At 43.2% G+C, this 20,035-nt stretch overlaps 1 protein-coding gene across 1 annotated transcript in view; it reads left to right on the top strand.

The window, feature by feature from the left end:
- The window catches only part of CCDC141 (coiled-coil domain containing 141), a 67,340-nt gene that overhangs the window by 39,349 nt on the left and 7,956 nt on the right, over window positions 1–20,035 (top strand). Inside the window, exons 10-18 of the mRNA XM_015413749.1 lie at window positions 378–503; window positions 1,246–1,434; window positions 1,736–1,915; window positions 3,390–3,539; window positions 12,720–12,860; window positions 13,309–13,503; window positions 14,303–14,486; window positions 16,177–16,289; window positions 18,615–18,737. Coding sequence (XP_015269235.1) covers window positions 378–503; window positions 1,246–1,434; window positions 1,736–1,915; window positions 3,390–3,539; window positions 12,720–12,860; window positions 13,309–13,503; window positions 14,303–14,486; window positions 16,177–16,289; window positions 18,615–18,737 — 1,401 coding nt within the window. The remainder of the gene's footprint in view (window positions 1–377; window positions 504–1,245; window positions 1,435–1,735; window positions 1,916–3,389; window positions 3,540–12,719; window positions 12,861–13,308; window positions 13,504–14,302; window positions 14,487–16,176; window positions 16,290–18,614; window positions 18,738–20,035) is intronic.

Genomic DNA, 20,035 nt, shown 5'->3' with positions numbered 1-20,035 from the left:
TGCCCTATTATCCTAATGAGCTCCTGCTGGGCGTGCCCAACTCAGGAGCCAGCCGGAACTCTGTTCATGTGCGTTCCTGCCACAAAATAGCCCTGGTTCATTTAATGTCTGTAACTGCCTTTCTGGGCACCATGGCACCCCAGATGTTCACTGCTTTAGTATTGAAATTGTAGCTTCTTAACTTTCTGGTGAGGACTAGCCTTCGAAAACTGGATGTACAAATGAATGTTTCGGTTGCCACACTTGTACAGCATATCTTTTGTGGCATTCCTCTGATATTGTTCAGAGGTTGAAGATGTATTCTTCCAAAACCCCTGGTCCTTCAAGCACCAAATACACAACGAAACATATAATTGCATGTTGCTTTTCCTTCACAGACTACACAAAGCTTAAATGCTCTCCAAGAGGCACTCCGGTCCACTGCGGCGCTTGATCTTGGAAGCGACCTTTCCGTGCTCGTAGAGTTGCAAAATAAATTTAACCAAATGAAACCACAGTTTCAGGTGAGACTAGTAATTAAGATTTCTGAGAGCTTGTTCTTGAAAATATGTATTATTTAAAGTCAGTAGAAATTTACACAGGCAGTTTGTAAATAATTCCTGCACCAGAGAAGATTTGACTTTTATTATTTTATTTATTTATCAATTTATTTGGTACTTAAAAAGGGTGCCTGAGTATATGGGTACATTCAGAACTGCCTCTAACAGACATGAACACAGCTTGTTGCTGTGCCTGTGACTTCCTTCCTCCACCTTTTGTTGGTCAGCTGTTGCTTGGAGTCTTCAGTCAAGGTCCATCTTGGCCTAAAATTCGAATGCAGGTGCCTGAACAAATAGGAGAATATTGTAATTTGGTTCCTCCCATAAACTGATGGTTTTAAGGCATGTTTTTTTAGCCCTGCCCATCAATTGTTTCTTTGAGATACAGAGGCAGGTGGGCAGCTAAAATGAAGGCAACAGGTGGGGAAGAATCATAGGAAAACAGGCCTTCATAAATAGGCCTTCATAATAGGCCCCCCAGCTGTACAGATGGCGGCCCACGGGGAATGACTAAGGAGTAATACCAAGCTAGCAAAATTGCTAATGGTGTAACTTCTCAGTGGTCTGGCTTAGCTTCACAGGCTACTGTGCGCTCATGTTTTAGAGAAGGAAATGAAAGCAAACATGGCAGTGATTTGTTTGGACTGGACAGCCAATATATTTGCCATTTCTACTCCGAATAATCTTGTTGTGTCTGATTTGTTAGCAACTTAATGCTGAAGTGGAGTATACGTTAAAGTTATCCGAACAGCTGAGCTCGAAAGGAGCCCCTGACATGGAAAAGTCTGAGAAAGTAAGTGAGCTCATTCATCTCCATAAGGAGATAAAGGAAAGGATTGAAACATACGATGAAATTTTCAACAAGACAGTGAAGTTCCATCACGCAAAAGAGCAAGTGAGTATAATTATGTTTAAGTTCATGGAAACGCACTTTCTCACTGCAGCTATCCATATGCATCTGTCTGTGTACTCTGTTTTTATTAGCTTGCCCTACATAGAAACAGAACACAATTTAAAAAAAAAAATTACCCCGTGTCTTGGTAATAATTCTGCTTCAATATATAGGTCCTAAATCTGGATTAAAATCCAGATCTGGGTTAAAACTAGATTAAAAATCAGATTCATGAGTCCTGATTGATTTGTGAATGTAACGTGGATGAATATAAATGTTAATTTTTGACTTGTCACTTTCCCAGCTTGAAGGCCTCATAAAAAACAGAGGATTGGAGGTCCCAGAAATTAAAGAGGTGCCTAGTGACACATCTCATGCTAAAACACAGCTAAACAATGCTCAAGAGAAACACACCCGTATCAGGCAGCTGTACAAATTGGCACTCACGCTTGGAATGGATATAATTTCAACAGTGCAACATCCAGTAAGTCTTTATCAGAGCCTACAAAGGAATGGAACAAAGCAAGAAGAATGAAGGGCATGCCTTTGCCTTTCCTGCATTAGTCCCAGGCTGGGATATTTATAATTAAAAGAGACCCTGGATCATTCAAGATGTTGGCTATTTTTGTATCATGGGCTACATCTATGCTATGATTGAAGGCAACATCCTTCAGTGTATTGCTGGACTGGATCCCATAGACAATTTCCGCTTTCAAAGGGGTGTGTGATTTCCCCCCTACAGCAAGCTTCAATTCCTTCCTCATGCTATTTCCAGGGATCTTCTGTTCCCCAGGAGAAGTATTTCTGGAGGCCTTGGGGGAGGGGGGAGACAATGAAGTCCTGCTCCACTGATGGAAATTGCTTTCATCAGCAGAGGCCTACCATATTCTCCAAGCCATTAGGTTGTGCCAGGAATGACAAGCTTAACAATTACCTTATTTGGGGAGCAATAGCTTTATGTGTGTGCGGTGTGTGTGTGTGTATTAGAGTTGGCAGGTCTGAGTTGGAAAATACCTGGAGACTTTGGGGGTGGATCCAGGAGAGGACAGCGTTTGAGGAGGGGAGGGGCCTCAGCATGGTACAATGCCACAGAGTCCACCTTTCAAAGCATCCATTTTTTCCAGGGGAGCTGATCTCTGTCAGCTGGAGCTCAGTGCTGAAGACGGGAGATCCCCAGGCCCCACCTGGAGGCTGGCAACCCACATACATATAAAATTTCCCTTGTAGTAACAAAAAGTCATCTTGATTCAAGAAGCCACAGTTTGACATTAGGTCATCTGAACACCCTCTTGACCAGGCATGCTACTAATTTGCAGATGCAGGATCCATTCTGCACCCACATATCAAGTAATAATGTCATGAGTAGAGTGAGAATGTTTAGAGCTCTCTTGTGGCCAAAGCCAAAACTTCATATGTTGTTCCTGTGTGGGCAGAAAACCAGTGTGGCGTAGTGCTTACAGTGTCATACCAGGATCTGGGAGACCCAGGTTAGAATCCCCACTCAGCTATGGAAGCTTGCTGGGTGACCTTGGGCTAGTTACTTTCTGTCAGCCTAAACTGCCTCCTAAAATGGAGGAAGGAAGAATTAAACTGCGGTCACACACACTAAATAATCCACTTTCAATCCACTTTCAGTGCACTTTCTAACTGGATTTTTACTGTGTGAACTGGCAGAATCCCGTTGGAAAGTGCATTGAAAGTGGATTATGTAGTGTGCAAATTGCTTCATATTCCCATTGGGTAAAAAAGGCTATAATATCTCAATCAGTAAATATCTTCAAGAACTTGCCCAAATGCAATTCATGCCTAGGTCGCTCATCTTTTTTTGGCAAACATACTCTAAAGTATCTTTTTTTTAAATTGATTTTTTTAAAAAAACCCTGCTAAAATAGTGTGAAAGAGCAGTTTGCAGATCTAAATGATCATCATCTCACCTTGATTTCTGCATCTCATTCCAGAATCCCTTTAATGTTTCTGTAAAGAACTTGCAACGGCAGCTGGAGGCACTTGAGTCTGACAGCGTTAGCTGGGGCTGCAAAGCGGATAAATACGAGGAAGAGCTGTCTCACGTCCTCCATTTCTGCACCACGAGAGACGAGATTCACGAGGTCTGGTGAAAAGAAACACATTAAATGATTAAAAGCTGTCGTGTCCTTTTGACTTCTTGCTGTTCAGTAGTCCTCGTAGGTTCCTTTTCTGTTAGGCTTCTGGGTTTGCCATTCAGGTAAAAGACGGCCTGTGTGCCTCTATAATTCTATAGTCAACAGTTTTACCGACATTTATGTTCTTCGTAAAGAGAACTGGAAATGGTCACATCTACACAGAAGACAGTCTATGCTTCACACAGAATGGGGTGGTAGAGGTCTGGACTGTGACATTTCAGGCCATGTGTTGTTTTATTTTAACCCACCCACCCTTACACACGCACATTACAAATCCCTACACATAGTTAACTGGATACATCAGGGAAGGGGATACTCTAAACATTTGGTTACTGATGTGCTAGTTTAATACATTCAATGAGAGCTTTTACGTGGAAGGAGAATCCACAATTTTACGCAGATATTTGTACTGGAACTGATATTTTATGCATGATGATAACTGTAGTTGTTACTTTTGGGGGTAAAATGTAAAACATAGATGTCACCTGAAGTTCACTAAATGCATCTTTACTTTCTGATTATTTAACAATATATAAATAATGGCTAGAATCCAAAACAACAACCCAAACCCTAATTTAGATGCACTAAGTGGATTTTTTCCCCTTTTGGAAGTGTTTGGAGGCTGAAATTTCCCCATATTGTAGCACAGATCCCTTGTTTCAAATGGGCTTTGCCACGTAGGACCGTGTTCAGGAACCTCAGGCCAAAAAAACCTTATTCAGTGCAAGGTACATTTTTGTGGATCCCAGACAATATTTAAAATTTAGTGGGAAGTGTACAGTTATATTAAATCTTTCGTTTTTGTTCAGCTTTCCACTCTTTAGAAACCTCTATGTTATACAGGGGAAGTCTGCATGTCTTACAACCTGATGCTAAGAGAATGCTCCAGATATCCTCAAACTGATGTTGTTTCTCTGAATCAGAACAATTCTGCCCATCTTGTCTCCATAAACCTACAGTGGCCATGAGGACATCTTGCTATTTCACCGTGCTGATCAGTCTGCTGGCTGTCAGCTGGCCTGTAACCCTCAGTAGGGGCCTGAATTAGACCAACTGTCTCACCTGCTTGTTAACTCTTATGTCCCTCACAAGTCAAAACTATCTCTGATGCTGAGCAGGTCTCCAATATTTTTAAGGGAGTAAATAGCAGCTGCACAGAAGTGTATGTTTGAGGGGGGGATTTAGATTGGTGGGTGCCTGTACCTCTTATTACATTTATTTTAATCCAGCCCTTCCTGTCTAGAGCTCAGGGCAGCACATGAAATTTTCTTCCACATTTTATCCTCACAACAACTCTGTGAGGTAGTTTAGGCTGAGAGAAAATGTCTGTTACCCAGTGAACTTCACAGCAGAGTAGGGTTCCCAGGTCCCAGAGGGGTTTTTCTCACTTTTGAGGACTTTGATTCACCGCTGGCCAGCTGGCCGGTGGGGGAAAACCCACCCCCAAACAGCAACATCCCCAACGCAATGACATCACCCAGAAGTGACGTCATTGTGTCACTGACATTGGTCTAGTTTTTGGGCAAACTCTATGGTTTTGAAGGCACATTCAAGTGTGAAACTGACCATTGTACTGTCTCATTAATTTCATCTTATGAACACAAGGGATCTTTTTTTTCCTCCTTGAGAGAGCTTGCTCATGCAAGCAAACTAATAGCCCTCCACCACCACCTCTATCAGAATAAAAGGTGGCATGGAATTGTTTCAGTTATACTGGCTTTTTTACAGTTTCATTCAAATGAAAGGGTTTTTCACTGGAAGATGAGGTGAATGGGCAAGCAACTGGATATTCCTTAGACAGTGTGTGGTCTGGGTTCTTTTGCAGGATTTCCTTATCCCCTGGAGGTGTGAGGAAGGAGGTATTTTGTATGACTTTGCCTCTGGAGGCAGCCATTTTGAGTTTAGCTCTGCATCCTGTGGTAGCCATTTTGGGATGGTGCTTGCTACGTGCTCTCAAAATTACAGTTGCCTGCAGCCTCAAAAGTGTTCCCCCCCCGTTAAATCCTGCAAACAAGCTTTCATAAAGAAAGAAACTATCCACCTGATAGAAGCAAAAAAATATTTTACTGTTGTTAGCAGAAAAAAGTTGTTTAGATCTAACACGCCAGGTGGCCACCACTGAGCTAAATTATTTGTACATCCCCAGTTGACAGGATTAGATTTGAAAACAATTTCGTTTTCCAGGGAATGTCCAAGGACGAATGACAAGTAATGCACATGTGGGATTAGAACTCTGGACATTTTCCTTTTACTCAGAAGTGCCTGCTGCGCCTGAGGGAAAGAGAGGCCTTAGATAAGGAAAGTGATACAGAAAGAAAGGCCTGTTTCTCTAATGCTGGTGCCCAAGCAAATCGGGTGCTCCGTACGAGTGCATTTCAGGAAGAGAAAAAATGCCCGGAGATTGACTCACCAATCTCCTGCACTGCACATAGTTATCATACTATTTATGTGTCTGAAACAAACGCAACATGAATAGACTTGCAAAATGCAACTCAGAGTGACACCTGAATTGCGACTGACAGAGAATAGCAAGCAAAGGATTAATGTTCCCTTTTAAAGCACATGAAAATGCAATTTGTTCTACATTCCTGCACAAATGGCTTCTGAAAAATAACAGGAAGTTTGAAGAAAGTGCTTGGTCATCCTTGTAGGCATCTAACAAGAGAGAGAGAGAGAGTGCTTCAAACGTTAAGTGCTCACTTTAGCATGCCCATCCTTCAAGTAAGTGGCCATAAATAGCATCAGCATTTCAAAACGAATTCAAGGCTCATAGGCATGTCACTGCCATTTTGGATGTGCTATGATGTGCATCCAGCCAATAAGATTTCCAGTGCCATAGGCAACTGACATGCATCGGTTCCACAGTGCAAACAGGATTGGTCCTGAAGTTACCAAAGGTTCTGTTACTCCTCTTTACTTCCACCAGCTCGTTCCCCGTAACGTTTTGTTAATCCACAGATACAATATTGTTTCTGTTTTCTCTAGCATCATCTGTAATAGTGGTTTTTAATTTGCACATTTATACGGCTTGTTTTAAATGCCTGTCCTCAAGATACCTGCATGTGGAAGGAGAAAAGTCAATGTTAGATGGTCCTCCTGGAAGTCTCTACTGTGGACAAGAGGAGGAAAGGTGTTTTCTTTTTTTCCCCCCTTAAGGTGTTTTCCCCTTTTGTTTTTGTGAGCCTGAACTATCAAATTATTAAACCTGCTGTCTCTTTATTATCTGTTCTCTTTCTCTTGTGTAATAAATCGTAGCAGTTGTCATCAAACATCCCCCTTTCGTCAGTCTTTAGCTATGACAGGACAGCTATGGTTCAGGACAGCTGTACCAAAAAAAAAAAAAAAATGACTGCAAGACCCTGGATAAACCTCTAGGGCCAAACTTGGTTAAAGTCATCATAATGCCTGCCTGCATTAACACTTTTCAGTGGACGTGTGGGAAGAAACTAAGAGATCAGTTCAGATGATCTGCTTTTCTCCACCATGTTGAGATTCTTTTGGGATCATTACAATGCTGTCCTTGTGGAATTCGAACCTTAACAAATCCAATACACTTCTGCAACCACTGTGCATTCAGCAGTCCCCCCCCAGTTTGTTCGAAAGCATGGTGTCCTTATCCTGAGCATTACTACACTTAGGATGTAATACTTTACAAACTCATTAGGAAATGTTTCATTTGGTATCCGTGGAAAGTACTTCTGAATAACGATATTTAGTACTAAGTTTTTAGATGCATGCACACAGCTTTCTCTTCCAAATTTGTTTCTTGGTAGAAGGACTGGGAGATTGTATCAGGCCTTCTAATGGCGCCAAGTTACACTGTCCCGAGCCCATTGACTTCAGTGGTTGTAACTCTGTTCAGGAGTACCCTATCGGTATTTCACTCTACATCCACATCCCCCATGGTTCTAGATCCCCTTTTTCTCATATCTCCAGCACCTGTGCTCCAGTCTCTGGCACTGATACAGCCTAGACATATTAATGTATTTCAAATGTCAGTACTAGGAAATGTGACAGTAAGACCTGGAGTTGCAGCAAAAACCCACAACAACGGGAATATGGGAAGGAGATGGGGCGATTCTGCGTTGGCTTTTCCCTCTGTTGTTTTACCAAACCCACCTTGGAACAGAAATTCCCCTCTGCACTGCATGCTGCTTTCACTTTCTTTGATCATCGGATCTTATGGTACCCTCTACACTGCATGCCACCTTCGCTTCCTTTGATCATCGGGTTTTGTGGTACCTTCTGCATAGATTTATGGCCATTCAAGGGTGCCTTTGCAGTCAGTATGGTGTTGCCCTGGCATATTTGAATGTGGGTTTGAGCTGCACCTTTTCCTCAGTGTTGAGAAAATGTGGAGCAAATGCCAGATGCAGAACCAGCCATGGTAGCTTAGGGGATATGTTGACCTATTTCAGCACTTTTGACTGAGTGATACTGCTTTAATTGCAAAAGACCCTCTGCTGTTAATTCCTCAGCTGTAGGCATAATGTAAAAGGACAGTACACAGGTCTAAATCGGACTTGAATTTTCCACTAAGACTAAAAGAGAAAAGCAACAGCAGCTGCAGGCTTTTGGACATCTGAACCGTCTCTTCTGAAACAAGGAGATCCCATTTCATGCATCCTCTCTGCCAAAAAAGAGGCTTAAAACCACAGTATTGATGAAACTTTTAAAGGGAACCCTCTTGTTGATTTTCGGCTTGTTCTGGGATTTCCTCTTGCCCCTCAAATGTAATAGTTTCACATTTTAAGGACAAATTATTTGTCCCAGCCCCTAGCTTTAAGAAGAATGGTTAGCTCCAGCTAGCTAGAAATGAGTTTCTTGGTGGCTTTATGTAGGAGAAGTTGTGACCACTTCAGTTTGTAATCAAGTGGTAATGGCGACTGGAGGTCTTTGGGTAAACTGAGAAATGCAGGGCTATTTTTGGGCAGGAACGCACAGGAACGGAATTCCGGCTGGCTCCTGAGTTGGCCACGCCCAGCAGGAACTCATTAGCATAATAGGCCACACCTAACAGCAGACACTCATTAGGATTGGCTACATTAGGGGTGTGTGGCCTAACATGCAAAGGAGTTCCTGCTACAAAAAAAGCCCAGGATTTTGACAACAAAGTAAACAGAATAAGAAGCAAAAGGAGGGTGTGGTTGGATGATCACACTTCTGGTAACATGTGGGGTGTGGCCTAATATGCTAATGTGTTTCTGCTGTTGGGTGTGGCCTATTATGCTAATGAGTTCCTGCTGGGCTTTTTCTACAACCCCCCCCCCTGGAGAAATGTATATTAAAGCAGGAGATGTTGCATATTATTTAAAATGAAGACAATAAAACAGGACCTCTTAAAGAATATTTATTCTGGATTCTGTGTTTATGTGGACCATACTTTTAGTATTTAATTAGTATTTTCCCCAGCCAACCCCAAGGTTTATTTAAAAGATATGTTTGCCAAATATTGACCGATTTCCCACAAGCTGCTGCTCCACCCTTGCTCTTCCCTTTCCCCCGGTTGTATGTGTCAATTTCCCACTATTTGCTGCATGGCTGCATTTTGCCCTGCAGCTTTACCCGATTTCCCCCAAGTCTTCTCAATCCTGTTTTTTGAGGACTGAATAGACGCGGGGGAAATTGGGCGAAGCTGCGGGGCAAAATGCAGTCCAGGAGCAAATAGTGGGAAATTGACACATACAATTGGGGGAAATGGAAGAGCTAGGGCGAAGCAGCGGCTTGTGGGAAATCGGTCATTATCTTCACATCAGCTCTAAGGAAGGCTAGGATGAGGAAACAATTGCCCCAGTTCTGTGATTTCTTGAGACGCAATGCCATTACTCTGTCTCTTAAAATGAAGTGAATGGAGAAGCCAACTTTGTTTAGGTGTTCCATAGGTACTCTAGAGCTCTAGGTGGGTCCTGTGATTGGAAACGGTGGCCCATCTGAGTTCCAACTCTGAGCCAGGATTTGCACCTGGGTCTCCTTCATCCAGACATGCAATGTATTCACTGAGAAAGTATTTTCACAAACAATACACAAGGGCAAAAATGGCTATAATAAACAAACATACTTTGCAAGGGGTTCCAACAGTATCATAATGGCTAACGTTCCATTTGGTTGGGAAGACTCAACAGCAGTTGTCTGGCTTTTCTTTTAATTCTAAAGACAATTTCCTGTGGAAAGAGAATAATGAGCACTTTTTTTCCATTGTGTCCTCCTCCATGACTCTCCTTCCAGTTCAAGTTAAACCTTCAGGATGCCTTCTTCCTCTCCCTTCCTCCGTCTTTTATCAGGAGCTCCTCAGCCAATCCCACTTTCAGCTTCCTTTTCCTTATTCATGAGTAGTTACCCTGGGTGGGTCCATTTCCTTATTTTAGTAGCTTTGGCTTCTTGGAAAAGCCCCCAGGTATCCCTGTTACCCTTGTAGTGATAGAACAAAGTTTTAGTCCAGTAGCACTTTTAATACCAACAATGTTTAAGTCTGGGTATAAGTTTTCATGTGCATGCACACATCTGATGAAGTGTGCTTGCACACAAAAGTTTTTACCTAGAATTAAACATTGTTGGTCTTAAAGGTGCCACTGGACTCAAACTTTGCTCTTTTGCTTCAGACCAACACGGCTACTGCCACCTGAACCCTTGTAGCCAGGTCATTGTCTCCCATTTTCCCCTTCTGCATCCACATGCCAGCAGCACAGATGTCCACCTCCTACTCCTCTCCCTGTCAGGGGAAGCGTCTCTACCACATATATTAATTAAGCAGATTAAAGTGGTTTTAAAGTGTTAGTTGCCCAGGAGTGGCAGGGTTATATTAGCCATAGGAAGGGCATATATTAAATAAATTAAACAAATAAATAAATGTGGGCATGTATCCAACCATCTGGAGACTTTATAGGGTGATTCTGCATTGGCTTTTCCCTCCGTTGTTTTACCAAGCCCACCTTGGGACAGAAATTCCTTTCTGCATTGCATGCTGCTTTCACTTTCTATGATCATCGGGTCTTGTGGTACCTTCTGCATAGATTTATGGATGATCAGGGGTGACTTCGCAGTCAGTACGGCATGACCCCCGAGGTATTTGAATCAGGTTTTGAGCTGCACCTTTTCCTCAGTGTTGAGAAAATGTGTAGCGAATGCCAAATGCAGGATCGCCCATGGAGGAGGTCTTTTGCATTTTCCCCTCCTACGGCATCGCACTGAGCCCCACCCCTGATTTTTTTGTTCCTGGGAGTGAGTGGACCTTCAGGGTCAGTATAAGCGGAAAGTGAGGATCGGCAGTGGGAGGGGGAATCAGTGGAAATCAGCACTCACTGTTATGAAGTGCCTGAAGTCTTTAGAACTGCCTTGTTGGATACATGCCACGGGATCTAGAACCAGTGAAAATTAAAACACTTTTAACCACTTGGAGGTAGATTAAATAAGCTAACAAAGCGTATCTTGTTCCCTCTTTTGGCAGTCCTGGACTACCAGGGATTTGTCAGTTGTCCTATAAGCCAAACAGATATAATCTTGTGATGATATCTTTGAGATGGCATTTATCTCTGTGGTTTCGCAACACAATGCTAATTTGCCAGGAAAGTTCAAGAGGCTGTTCGTTCCTTTCCAAATCCACGCTATGAAAGCCAGTAGAGGTATCAAATTCTCTGATGACCTCGAGTTAAATCTCATTACTTGCTAGACAACAAACATCGTCTGTCTTGTTGAAGTTCAGAAACGACTACTCAGGTGGCAAGGCCAAAAAGAAAGCAGTACCTGACTGTGGGACTTCCCAACAAACGGAAAAAAGGATGACCTGAAAAAATTAGGATTAAATCCAAAGAATCACCAGTGATTCTTTGATCATATTGATCTTTTCCCCACAATTGACCTTTTCCCACAAGTGGCATTTTCCCCCCGGGAACAGCATAGGATGAGATGTGGGGCTCTGCATTGGGGACAAGGAATCAATTAACATTGCCCCCAATTGCACAAGTGACATTACACTTGCAGAAGAGAAATTTGGATCCAGTCCACAGCAATGCTCCCTCTAAGCTGTGCTGTCTTGTGAGCAAAAATTCCACTTTGTGAGCTACTGGCATTAAAGTTGTGAGTGAGCGATTTGGCTGCTGCATAAATTAGTTTGTTCTGGAGCCATCCTTCCTGAGCTAAGAGGAAAATGTGTGAGCCGGAGGCTAAAAAACTGTCGGCTAGCTCACACTCAGCTTAGAGGGAACACTGATCCATAGATTCCAGAAACTTACATTGGCCCTGTCCACACGAGAGGATTAGGGCCGGGAGAGGGAACAGAGGCGGAGCAAACGGGCGCGATCCCACCGCAACATCTGGGAAGCGTACCGTGTCCGTCCCTGATCCGGCCCTTCCAGCGATGATCCGCACCAAAAAAGAACCACCTACCGAGGTGGTTCTTTTCGAACGGCCGCAGCAACGCTGGCCGTGGGATCGCCGGTGCGTTCTTTTGCCGGCGCATCCCCGGCTCCTTGCCGAACTGCGCATGCTCCGACATGCGCAGTTCAGCAGACTCCCGTGCCTTTCTCCCCATCTCCCCGGCATCTGATCGTGCCAGGGAGCAAATGCACAGCGGCTCAGGGGATCTGTATGATCCTGCCGCCGCGTGCCTATTTAGGTGCAGCTTTTTAAAAGCCGCACTTTGGCCGTCCCATCTTCCCTCGTGTGGCAGGGGCCATTGTCTCCAGTCTGGTCTGCAAGTAAAACAAGAGAGTAAATTCCCATATTATATTTTGTAATACGGGAGAGTACACTTGCAACTCGCTTCCACATTTAGTAGCATCATGAGGAAGGGTCCAGTGCACAACAGTATTGTCAACACATATACGGCCAAGCTGTATGCGCACGTGTTTCTTAGCATGGATTATCAGTCCTCATATGATATTTTTAGAGAGCTAGTTTATTTCTTGAGAGGTGTACTTCCAACAGAATAAATAGCTGCGCTGCATTTAACAAATGATGGGTCATAATTTTCTTTTCTAAACAGAGATGATCTCCATCCTGAACAATGGTATGTGTGATAGGTGTTTTTGCTATATGTTTTGCCCATTTCAGAGGCTAAATCAGATTATGTATCGTTTCTTGATTTATATTACTGTCAAAACTCCTCAGGAAGCTCTGGTTTCCTTGCAGCTCAGGGAATCATTTAAAGATCTCAAAAAGAAATTCAACAACATGAAATTCAACTACAGCAAGAAGACAGAGAAAGCACGAAATCTGAAGGCTCTGAGAATTCAGATTCAGCAGGTTGAGATGTATTCTGAAAAAATGCAGGTAACAATTATAACACTGGGGATGTTACATGCTTGAGATCTTTTCCAATTGTATGCAATGATAACAGGCATGATTAGATATTTTCCCTGTTGCAGTTAATGTAACAGAACAGCAATGGCCGTTGGCTACATACTCTTTCCTTCAGTCACTGGTTTTAAAACTGACTATATCTTTTTGGTTTGTCTGCTGTTCTTCCAAATATAAGAAGAAGAACAAGAAGAAGAAGAAAAAGAACAAATAATCAGAAGATGCAGAGAAATGATGCCTCATTTTACCTTCAGAGGGGAATTTTAAAGATTTTGGCTTGATGGAAGCTGTAAATACTTAGGGCAATGCAGCCATATGTATCCCATTTTATTTGTTTAATATGTTACATAGAATACATTTCTTCCTGAGTTGTACATGCAAATTGCTTTTTTTAAAATGCCCACTATGTTCTCTGGAACAGATTCTGAGAAAGAAAGCAGAGAATCTAAAGAGGAAAACCTTAGAGTGTTCAGCAACTCAGCCTGCCGACAGAGCCACCGTTCTCTCTGAGTCAATCCATGCATTAGAGAAGCAGATCCGTGAATTTGGCAAGATTATGGAGGATTACAAACAAAATTTGGATCTGATAGAGCACCTGCAGCAGATGATGGAAGAGGTATAAATGCCCTTTGTAGTTGTGATGTAGGACCATTTCTGGGATGTGGGATAAAAATTCATTCCCATTTAGTATCAGTTGATGTGCATATTGTCGGTCGTTTGGTGGAAGAGCTGTGGTAGAGCATCTCCTTTGCCTGCAGAAGGTCTCAGGTTCAGACCCTGATATCTGCAGTTAAAAGGATCAGGTAGCAGATGATGCGAAAGACCTTTGCCTGAGACCCTGGAGAGTCACTACCAGTTTGAGTAGACAGATACTAACCCTGATGGACCAATGGTCTGATGTTGAATAAGGCAGCTTCATGTGATCATTTAAGATGACTAAGTGGTTACAGAAGCTTTGTAAAATAAGCCTGGAGTTGGATGACTGTAACAGTCCCTGTCTGTTCAGTGGTCAGTAGCGGTCACTTGCGTATGTTGGGAAAGTGGACATTATAATACAATATTTACTCAAATGCAAAGCTAGGGTTTTTTCCACATGTATGCCATCAATAAACCAACAACAGAGTGGTTATCTTACATGCGGATACAAGATAGAGGTTTGTCCCATAGGATTTTTTTGCTTCTAACCTTTTTTAAGGGCCATCTACATTCAAGGTTGTCTTCTTTTAAGTAAATTCAGTATATATCTATTTGGGGGCCTACAAAAATTAATCAGGGATTCACGTATGATTGTAGATGTTAATTTTTTTACCACATTCTATAAACAGAAGAATAGGTCAAGTCGAAGTCTAGCAGTCTTCATCAGTAATTTAACAGAAAAATGTCATGAGTGTACCTGTTTCTTTTCTCCATCATAGTGTCAGTTTTGGTCAGAAGATGCAAATGCAACTGTAGTTAGAGTTGAAAAGTATTCAGCAGAGTGTAAGACGGGGACAGCAGTAGAAACTCTCGCCAAGCAATTCAGCAAGTTTGTTGAACCTACAGTCCCTCAACAAGAAGAAAGAATTCAGCAGATTACCCGCCTTGCTAAAGACCTATATGGTATGGGCTGTTATATGGTATTATAATAGTTATTATAATATGGTAAGGGGATGTTTTTGGGAAATAAGGAAAAGGGGGCGATGCTAATTCCAGGATTCCTTTCTTTCAAAACAAATTGATTCGTTAGGAAAGTTTACTCAAGTAATACAATTCTATAACGGGTTCAGCACTGAACAGCAATGCCATGAAAAGTATCAGAGCTTCCATCTTTCAACACCCATGTGTTTAGCATTCCAAACTTTTATTTCATTGGATTTAAAGCCATCATCTCATATCTGAATTTAACAATTTATAACTAAGAAAAGTGTCAGCTCTTAATGCCTTTTAATTGTTAGAAGGGCTAATGAAGATTACATAAATGTCAGCAGGGTGGAATAATACTATAATCACCACAATTATATAGAATATGGAGTGGGAGTTCCAAAACTACTTCTCTAAACTTGTCAGTCTTTCTAACACGAGGTACCTGTAACCCTTTTGCGTATAGATTCTTCCGCTATGGAGTCACAAGAATTTACTTGTTCTTGTACTCCTGTAGCTTAAATGTGACTCAGTTCCTGGGTAACGGATCAAAACTGTCTGGCATCTAATTACAAGGACTTAGAATTCTGTGAAGTAAAGAACTCAGACTATACTCTAAAAAACAAGATCCGTATAAAGTCTGGGATAACCCAAGCTAGCTTGATCTCATCAGATCTTGGAAGCTGAGCAGGGCTGGCTCTGGCTAGTAATTGAATGTGAGACCACCAAGTAATACCATGGTTGCTATGCAGAGGCAGGCAATGGCAAACCATGTCTCTTGCCTTGAAAACCCTACAGGGTTACCATAATTTGGCTGTGACTTGGGGGCAAAAAAAAAAAGCGGATACAACGGTTTGGATCCTCCAGTAATTTTCCTCTAGCAGAAGGAATGTAACTTTCCAACCTCCACCCTACCACTATAGCTCACTGAAGGCACAACTAGATGATACAGAATCACTGGGGGCTACCCAGGGACAGTGCAGCTATTTACCTCAGGAAGTCTCCTGCGTTAGAAATGCCCTGGGGGGCCTGATCCTGCTCAGGATCACGGTGCAGAGAGGAGTGGCCTGGAGCATTTGGGCTTTTGAAAAATGGCAAGTAGGGGAGAGACAGGAGCTCCCCCCCTCCCCCGTATCACAGTCCTGTGCAGGAATGGACCCCCACAGCACTTTTAAAGCAAGACAATTCCTGAGCTCTTCAAACTGCTGGTCTTAGGGGACAGGGGATGGTCAAGAATAGTATGGGTGCGATCATACGTACCAAAAGCAGTGGCAACTGTATGATTCCCCAATGGAGTAAAGGGGCGCAATCAGACAGAAACATCTGTCCAGTGTCCCGGAGTCGTTGGCGGGGCGTCTTGTGCTGCAGAAGCGTGGGGAAAAGCCACCGGGGAAAGGCTACTATTATCCGGAACTACGGGGGGCATGTGCGGAAGTCTGATCGCACAAATGTGCGTCATTTTGGCCCGGGGAAGACAGCCTCGCTTCCCACCTGCATTTTCTCGCTCATGTGACCACAACCCATGACAGGCAAATAGGGGGAATCAACAAAAATTGCTCTCTTCTTACCACTGGCAGAAAATTACTACTGGATCTGACCCAGCATATGTATTATTTCAGTCTGATGGGAACGCTCTTATTTTACCCTTCTAATTATTTTATACTTACAGGCGTTGAAGAAGGAATGAAGTATGTTGAAAAAACAATCACAAAACACAAAGAAGTTCTTCGTTGTATCAGTGAATTATGTGTTTCCTTAAAAGACCTTCAAAACAAGCTTGGGGTAATTTTTTTCCACACTTTTTTTCCCCCTACTGCAAATGATTTGGAATTTTTACATCCCAAGCCTTTGAGCCCGTGTGCAAACCATAAGCACTTATGTGGATTATGTCAACTGCTACTGAAGTCTCCTGGCCTTTTTCAGTGGATGGCTGGGTCAGGCTGTTGCTCATATTATCCGTGCAGGCAAGTTTGCATCAAGATGTCAAGAAAAGCCATTGTTGCCACATGTGACATGGCAGGTCGGTGCAAAATATTTCTGTTAACATTGGATTAAGTGGAAAGTTGGCAGAATATTGACAGGACCTCAGCTGGATTGGGTGCTGGCAACCCATGCTAGAAACGTTCCCGCCACTCATTTTACCCCAAACACATGTAAAAGACAGTTCCTGGATTCTATCACATTTTAGTGGGACCAGCTCCAAACGCTGCTGTACAGATGAAGGGGTAGAATGATTCAGATTATAGGGACTGGCTTGGGTTCACTGTGGTTCTCACCGAGTTCTATGGGATCAAGTAAATGGGCTGTAATTTGGGAAAACATTTGAGAGGCGAATCTGCACCTTGCTTCGGATAGTGACATCACCAGATTAGTCTATACTCTAGTACCATTCCTGAATACCCTCCTTTACAAGTGAATGGCTATCATTCACATTTATGGAAAAACACAAAATCTTGTTACACGTTTTTTCCATTGTGGAGGTAGCCCTCCACTGCAGAGAACATGCTACCTCTGATGCTAGCCAAAAGCTGCCTAGCATGAGATGACCACACTTTGTAGAGGACCACCTCCACAATGGACAAAGAGGAGCACAAGAAGAAAGGAAGTTTAGGATCCAAGCCAGAATGCTGCGCTTGAGGACAAAATATTCAGGTGGGTAGTTGCGTTGGTCTGAAGCAACGGAACCAAGTTTGAGTCCAATGGCACCTTTAAGACCAACAAAGTTTTATTCAAGGTATAAGCCTTCATGTGCATGCACACTTCTGAAGACCTGGCCTTCAGGAGACCAGGCCTACCTGCCCTAGACTTCCAAACCGGTGGACCTGGCCTCTGGAGTCCAAGTCTACCCACCATAGGCTTCTATGGTGGTAGATCTAGAGACTTGGGCTACCTGTCCCAGACTTCCAGGCTGGTAGACCTGGCCACGGGTGATTGGGTCTACTCACCACAGATTCCATGCCTGGGGACCTGGCCTCCAGACTCCAGATCTGAAGAAGTGTGCATGCACACAAAAACTTATACTAGAATGAAACCTTGTTGGTCTTAAAGGTGCCACTGGACTCAAACTTTGTTTTCTTGAGGACAACAGTGAGAACAAACATATTCAGTACCCTGACAGTGGATAGCCTAGCTTCCAGGGGAAGGCTCGTTTCCTTTAGAGGTTGCAGTATGTCTCTGTGTGCATAGTGTCAAGCAGGGCTCTTTTTGTAGAAAAAGCCCAGCAGGAACTCATTAGCATAATAGGCCACACCCAATAGCAGAAACGCATTAGCATATTAGGCCACACCCCTGACAGCACAGCTCATTAGCACATTAGGCCGCACCCCCATTTTACCAGAAGTGTGGTTATCCAGGCACACCCACCTCTTGCTTCTTATTCTGTTTACCTTGTTTGTTGTCAAAACCCAGGGCTTTTTTGTAGCAGGAACTCCTTTGCATGTTAGGCTACACACCCCTAATGTAGCCAATCCTAATGAGTTTCTGCTGTTGGGTGTGGCCTATTATGCTAATGAGTTCCTGCTGGGCGTGGCCAACTTGGGAGCCAGCCGGAATGCCGTTCCTGTGCGTTCCTGCCCAAAAATAGCCCTGGTGTCAAGATGTTTTGCACCAGACAGGAGTAATCACAATATATAAGCCCTCCATCCATCCATTCCACACACCTTGCCCATTGTAATGACAGGCAAATCACTCAGAACTAGTTAAAATAGTATAATTCAGATTAAGAATTTCAAAAGTTACAATGCAGCTGATTCAATTATTAGCCTCATGAAACCTGTGACAGTTTTTTTTTTTTGTAAATGGCTTGTTTGGCTAGGATGCAAAAGTCCATATGCACACTGTGACTTTTCAAAACCCTTCAAGTGCAGCTCCTTGCATCACTGAATATCCTAAAGGTGAAGGATGTATCCATTCAGCATGGCCAAAGGGATGAAGTGAAACAAAAAACTGGCTCTCTCCCTGAGGGTGGGTGAAAACACTTTGCATTCACAAACCCATGTCTTTGGATCCTAGCCCTAAAGTCTTCAGTACAAGGCAGGTTCATATGTATTCAGGCACCATTTCTATTCTTATGGTTAGCTAGTGTAGCTTTTTATTTCATTTTAACAGGAAGACCCACAAAAGGAGAAACACCCAAATTCTGATGAAGAACAAGAAATGGAACGAGAGCGTCAGAAACTGAAGACAGATAAGGAGAGTATAAAAGAAAAGGGAAATGAGCCGAAAGAACAGGTTTGGAAGCATTTTTCGAGTGTTAACTTTCAAAGCTCTTTACGGCTAGGGACCTGCATATCTTCGGGACCATCTCTCTCCATATGTGCCCCACAGAGTGTTATGCTCAATGGACCAACATCTTCTGGTTATCCCTGGCCCCAAGGATGTCTGGCTGGCTTTTTCTGCCTGGCCCCAGCCTGGTGGGACAAGCTCCCACTTGAGATCAGGGCCCTGTGGGATTTATTACAATTCTGCAGGGCCTGCAAATTGGAGCTGTTCTGCCAGGCCTTCAGATGAGGTAGCAGCACGGGTCATTTGGGGCAGTCCAGGAGCAGGCACAAGCCCCGCCCCCAGGTCCCCGCCCCCCAGCTCCTTCACTCTAGAGTCAAGCTGCTGCTGCCCTTCACTCCCCCCCCCACTCTGCCTTGGCAGTCCGACTGGGGAAGCAAAGGGGGGGGCATCTTCAAAAGCCTCCTCTTCCCTTCCCTTCCCCAGCCGCCCTGCCAAGGTGTGTGGGGGAAGTGAAGAGAGAAAGGTTTAAAGTTTAATCCCTTCTCTCTTTGCTCCCCCCCCAGCCCGCCTGGGGAAGGGAAGGGGAGACTTTTGAAGATGCCTCCCCCCCTTTTGCTTCCCCTTCTGACATAACTTCCGGTGATATCAGGGGGCATGGCATATGCTAATGGGCTGCTATGCTAATAGCCTATTAGGTATGTTAATGAGCTCCTGCAGCTCTTTTTCTATGAAATGACCCCTGGGCAGCAGACATCCAAATCAATCTTTGGCCTCCCCTGCTGATAATGCTGGTCTCTGACCAGCCCTACTGAGCATCCCTGTTGAGGTGAATCCACTCGGACTGCTGTTTTTGTTGTTTTAATAGTAATATGATTTTAATTGCCTAAATTAAACTGTTATTTGTGTGATTTGTAACCCACCTAGAGCCTGCTTGCGGGGAGGTTGGGATAAAAATTGTATTAAATAAATAAATAAAATGAAATTAACAGAAGTCACTTACAGTGCCAGCCTAAATAGTTACATCCTTCTTAAACCCACTGGCTTCAAGGATGTTTAGGATGGCACTGTTAATATACTACTAGTTAGACTTACGAACTTTTTAACATTGAACAGTTAAGGATGCTCTCAAACTGACTGTTAACCTCAATAGTATATTATGTAACAAAACAACACTTTGAACAAACCTGTTTGCCTGTAAGTTTTGCTCTATTCAACTGTTTTTCCTTCTCAATAGAATTTTAAAAACTTAGGCTAGGGTATGCCCAGCTTTATTTTTTATAAATGACAGGTTGATACTGAAAGAG

The sequence above is a fragment of the Gekko japonicus genome, unplaced genomic scaffold (genome assembly GCF_001447785.1).
Source record: "Gekko japonicus isolate JY-2015 unplaced genomic scaffold, Gekko_japonicus_V1.1 scaffold743, whole genome shotgun sequence".
Taxonomy (NCBI): domain Eukaryota; kingdom Metazoa; phylum Chordata; class Lepidosauria; order Squamata; family Gekkonidae; genus Gekko; species Gekko japonicus.
The sequence above is the reverse complement of the archived record's forward strand: the minus strand, read 5'-3'. Positions and strand labels throughout refer to the sequence as shown.